The following is a 5,067-nucleotide window of genomic DNA, read 5'->3' as shown; positions in this document are numbered from 1 at the left end:
TTGGTACCTATGCTTCTTTAACAGTCTGCTGTCCATGCAAAACCATGCAAAAGACAAAATTTTACAAAGATCGGATCGACTGCCCTCAGATATCTTCGAGAATTCAAGCCCTGGGCAAATACTGACCGGAATTTAGAAGAAAAAGCAACCATCTTTTACAGAGGCCAAAGCGCCACGCTCATCACAGAATACTTTGTTCGCTATTTGACCATGGCCCAGTCGGGAATATAAACAATGCCTGAACAAGCACTTAAGGCGAAACTGCGCCGTGGTGACTAATACTGAGAAGTCAGGGTTTTCTGTGCTTTTCCAGACGCTCATATCTGGAAATTGGCTATTGTGGACTGCCGTTAACTCGTCGTACGGCCTCTCCTTGCAAGAAACATCGAGAACTTTGACTAGGTGAACCATAGTAGCATCGGAAATAGAGTGATTAATGGTGTTCCGTGAGTGGCTTGGCCAGAAAGTTCTAGCAGGCGTTGGCAAAGATATACAACTTGAGGCTTTCAAACCGCATGTATGCCACACCAGTTTTCAGTCGTCGAAGTAGGCCAACAAAATAGAATCTAAGGCAAGAGATATAACTTCTTTTAAGGTGTGGCGATGGCGTTAGTGGTAAATATTAAAAAAGGCCACAAAGAAAATATAAACACTGGTTCCTCGATACCTATGCGAAATGTAGAGGGTACCATGCCAACAAATGTCGAGACCAGCAAGTATTCGTGTCATTAACCAGTTTGTAAAGCCTTTAACAGTACCTGGTTTCACGATGCCCGAGGTTGTGGTCATAAAATTTTGTCACTAAAAGTTATGTAGAACCAGATTAGCGGTTCTCGTTTGTACCTTCTTATCCTTGTTTTCTATTAGTGTGGACCAGTGTGGATGCTGTGAGTTATGAATTCGAACAATTCCCTTTTTTTTTTCTTTCTTTATTGCTTCCCGTATTCGAATTTTCGCTTAAATACAAATTTGGCTTCACTGACATAAACCTTTTCAACGCACACATCTTTGTTCCTACTTGAGGACACCTGCAAACAAAAGAAAACGCCATTTGTCATAACAGAGTGCAGTACTTGAGTTCTTGATGTATCTACTGTGCCCTCATAGAAAACCTCTAAGTGTGCGCATAGTATCCACAGATGAATGAGCTAAGCTTTTGCGCGCCGTACGGCGCAAGAGACGAAATGTTTTTTTTTTTGGCTATACTGCCACTAATACTTTTCTTTGCTGGCTCTCTCTTTTTTTCCGCCAGCTTACTGGTGAAAATCTTTAGAACGTCAGAAATAAACAAAACCTTTTCTTTTATGCAAAAAAAAGTGCGTTGTGGTCATAAGATTCCTTTAACTGCTCTTGGTTGGCCGCTACTCATCAAGCACTAAGAATAGTTACGGATGCGTCCCTTAACTTTCTACATCTTGATAGAAGAGAGTGAGAAGCCTAGAATTCCAAAGGTAGCACAAAACAGCGCGATAAACAGGAAAGGGAGGACTATGCGTTTACTATAGCGTGTTTCGAATAGGCACCAACCAGCTCAAATAACCTTCATTTTGACGCCGAGCCTTGTCATGAGGCAAGTAGAAAAAAAAACTGCGCTCTGAACTTATTGCTTCTTCAACTCTCAATAGAAATGTTAGCCGATAAAATGAACTTCCCTCCATACAGTGAGAGAAACGAACTTTTGACCTCTATTTTAAAAGTAGAGTTTAACCGTAGAGCTTACATTTCAGCCATGGTAGCCGTGACCATAACCATGGCCGTGGCCGTAGCCGACAAGGAGGGCGCCGTGTCCATATCCTCCATAGCCGTGGCCATATCCTCCATAGCCGTGTCCGTAGCCATGTCCGTAACCACCGTAGCCATGTCCGTAGCCACCGTAGCCGTGTCCGTATCCGCCAAGGGCAGAGGGGGTGATGGAGTAGGTCACAGCAGAGTTGGCGACGTACGCCTTGCCGTGGCCGTAACCGTGGCCATATCCGTGGCCGTAGCCTCCGTAGAAACCAGCGGCGGCGAAGGCCAGAAGGCCGAGGAAGAGAGCAGCGGTCTGCAGAAGGAGCAGCCAACAAGTTAGTTTATACACTGGAAATAACAAAGCAAGATCACACGAGACACTGTATCGTCAGTGCTGTCTGCAGTCGCAACTGACATCTACGAACGTGCTTACAAAACTTAAGGGGACACGTCAGCTGCTAGCATGCTAGAAGTAATGCCCTGCCCAAGATGCTGAAGTCGAGCACCAGATGTCGAAGTTTCCCCGGCAAGCTAAAGCAACTTATCTACAAAGAGCCCAAAATTATAAGCCCGTCAGTCGAGCAGTGGGAGGAGCTTCTGCCCAGCTCCGACCCGTAAGATCAGCTTGCGCTGGTTGAGCGGCCCGAGTAGGCAGCAAGAACCAATGAGATCCTGTACCTAGGAACACCACCTGCTGCTCAAGACCCCCACCCCTAAACCTTGTCCCATTTTGCGGGATAAAGTTTTATACTACTACTACTAGGTTGCAATCTGGAACGTGGGGTTTGCGTGCCACTTAAGACCCCAATTCTTTATAGTTCGTAAAGTTAACAATTACTAATGAATTTCGCGAGTTCTTGGTGTCCTTGCGGAGATTTCCAGGATTAATATTATCCACTGCCAGGACTGTAGTTCTTCGCTCTCGTATCCATTGAAAGCTGTTGGCTGCGGAAAGAAAAAGCCGGAGCTTACCAGGGCCTGCATTGTGGTCGAGATTCTTGGCTGTCTTGCAAACAGATCAAGAGTGGCGCTCCGCTGCGGGCCACCGCGCTTATATACGCCTGTCCATAAACTGCAGTGAGCTGGAGGGCGGAGGGGCTCGAAATTGGTGCGGCCCGGCAGCAGCTGATCGCGAAACTGTCACGCCCTGAAGGGAAAGCCAATGTCCGGCAGCTATGGCAGGCAAAAATCTTACTTGCTCTTAGGCATCGGGCGTTACCCCAAGAATGGAAGGCCGTTCGTGGAAATTGACGTGCAAGCTAGAAAACAAAAGAAACAACGACTCACGCAATCAAATAACGTCAAAAGGGGAAACAAATGAAAGGCGCCCACAATTTGGCTATCGCCAACATACGTTGTTTTCCCTCAAGCGCCCATATCCAAAGCTCCGTTGCCGGCCGTCACCGGTCCCAGTTGACCTTAAGACACTCCTCGCGCGGATATAGCCTTTGTGTTTATCTGATTGTCTATGCCCTACGCCAATCGAGGTGGCCGCTGATTGTTTCGCCGAAACCTTTGTTCCTTCTTGGAACGTGAATTCTTTTGTACCTGTTGATCTTGTACAGAGCAATGGCGTGAGTACGTGACAGTCGTCGTTCGTACCTCACCCAGAAAACTGTTCATGTCACGGTCACCCCTGTGACGACAAGCAGCGCGCAGATTTTTTGCGCGTAGGCATCATGACGCGTGAGGTTGAAACAGCCAGCTATTAGAGGCATTATTTCCGAAAACAAGCGTGATCGCATTCGCGCACAAATAAAAGCGAGCCTTCTCTGCGAATGCTGCCAGACAGGAATTAACAGCTGGCCAGAAAAGCCGAGGGCGGCTCCTTTGCAACTCTTTGGTGATGGCTTCCTCTTTTCTTTGCCTGTGTGAGAGTGATGGAATGTGCGGTCAGTAGGCATTGCCCTGTAACGCTGATTGTTTAGGTTTATGCTTTAACCCCTGACAGCTCGCTGTTTTTCTTTCAGGGCTTCGCGCGTTGTTGGCCGCCTCCAAAATCGTTAAATCATTTGTCAGATCAGAGAGTTACAAAATCTTTCATAGTTCTGTTAAAAGCGGGGCTTCGAGAAGAAAAATTAAGCTTTGAAGCAGAGTCTAATCCTGTCCGTCAGCACAGGTATGAATCCATAGTATAATACAACTAAAAATGTAGCAGTTGATAACTCAACGCCATGATTCGTGGCGTCTTGTATTACTCCGCTGGCCGACCAGTCAGAACAGCAAACGAAGTATTCAACTTCCGCGGGAAAAAATGTAAAAAAAAATTGAAAAATTGTAAGATACTGTTATAAACACATTCAAGGTAGCGGTCCATTCTTCTCACATGTAGCGATACCTTTCTTTTAAAGTGTTTCCATCGATCGCATCGAACAGTGAAGACTACCCTCGAAAACCAAAGAAGGTAATTGCAAAAAAAAAATGCAAGACTATCACCGGATGATCTGCGGGTATATTGACTGTTATAGTAAAATCTTACATTATATGCAAAAAAATTACGTTCATTAACGGTCTCCCGCTCACAAATACTTTTGTCCAGAGTTGTTGGGCATGTTAGCGTTTTAATCTTTCACTGTATAAACGAACCCGGTATCAATATTCTTGAGCTGATAATTTTTGTTCTCATGATTGACTGCTTGTTTAGGTAAAAAAAAAAGTTTTTAACAACGGTGTACTTTTCTGTCGAGGAGAAATTCTCTGCGGAAGTCCTGAATGTGAGCGGAGCTTCTCTGCAGACTGAAGTTCTACTCTACTATGTGGATAACAGGTTCGGAGCACGTTAATTCTTAAACTGACTAAATGTTTTCAAAATGTTTTGAGATTTTTCTTTCGAGACATTCTGTTCATCGGTTATTTATCGTCATTGGATTCTTTGAAGGCTTACTAGCGAGTCAGCATCAGAATGTACCTCTTCGTAGCATGACCTCGTCCAGGACATTACGGCTGATAAAGCGGGAAAACGCTTTATCACATGTGCAGAACAATTGTATTATTTTGCAGCTCTTTGCAAAGAAAGTTTGGTTACTGGTTCCTTGTTTTGTGATTATGATAAGTCAGGAAAGTAGGGAGGGCACGTAACCATACTACACGGGCAATGGTGTTTGTGTGTTTTAATGATAGCGCTGAAACGGAACAATGTTCGGAAAAAATATAAACCAAAGCACATACAATTTAAATGTTTTCTTAAAGGCTCCTTATTTCGTGCAAACAGTAACGTTTCTGTGCTTCCCGGACACTCCATTGAATGAACGACTTTTGAGCTTTTTTGTGTTCTTTTTTAATTCAGTGCATGTACCATCACATGGGTAAGCAAGTGGGATGAAAAGATTCAAACTTCCG

The 5,067-nt window shown here is 44.7% G+C and overlaps 1 protein-coding gene across 1 annotated transcript; it reads right to left on the bottom strand.

Annotated features, from left to right (window-relative positions):
• Window positions 1-946: 946 nt before the first annotated feature.
• LOC149347737 (uncharacterized) lies at window positions 947-3,097 on the bottom strand. The gene is made up of 3 exons (XM_089585660.1): window positions 2,701-3,097; window positions 1,721-2,041; window positions 947-1,028 (listed from the first exon to the last, which is right to left on the bottom strand). Exons 1-2 carry the CDS (start codon window positions 2,710-2,712, stop codon window positions 1,724-1,726), a joined length of 330 nt encoding a protein of 109 aa, XP_089441786.1. The 5' UTR covers window positions 2,713-3,097; the 3' UTR covers window positions 947-1,028; window positions 1,721-1,723.
• Window positions 3,098-5,067: the final 1,970 nt, after the last annotated feature.

This window comes from Amblyomma mixtum, chromosome 4 (assembly GCF_055824585.1).
Source record: "Amblyomma mixtum isolate Tamu chromosome 4, ASM5582458v1, whole genome shotgun sequence".
NCBI classification, from domain to species: Eukaryota; Metazoa; Arthropoda; class Arachnida; order Ixodida; family Ixodidae; genus Amblyomma; species Amblyomma mixtum.
This window is presented reverse-complemented; position numbering and strand designations above follow the sequence as displayed.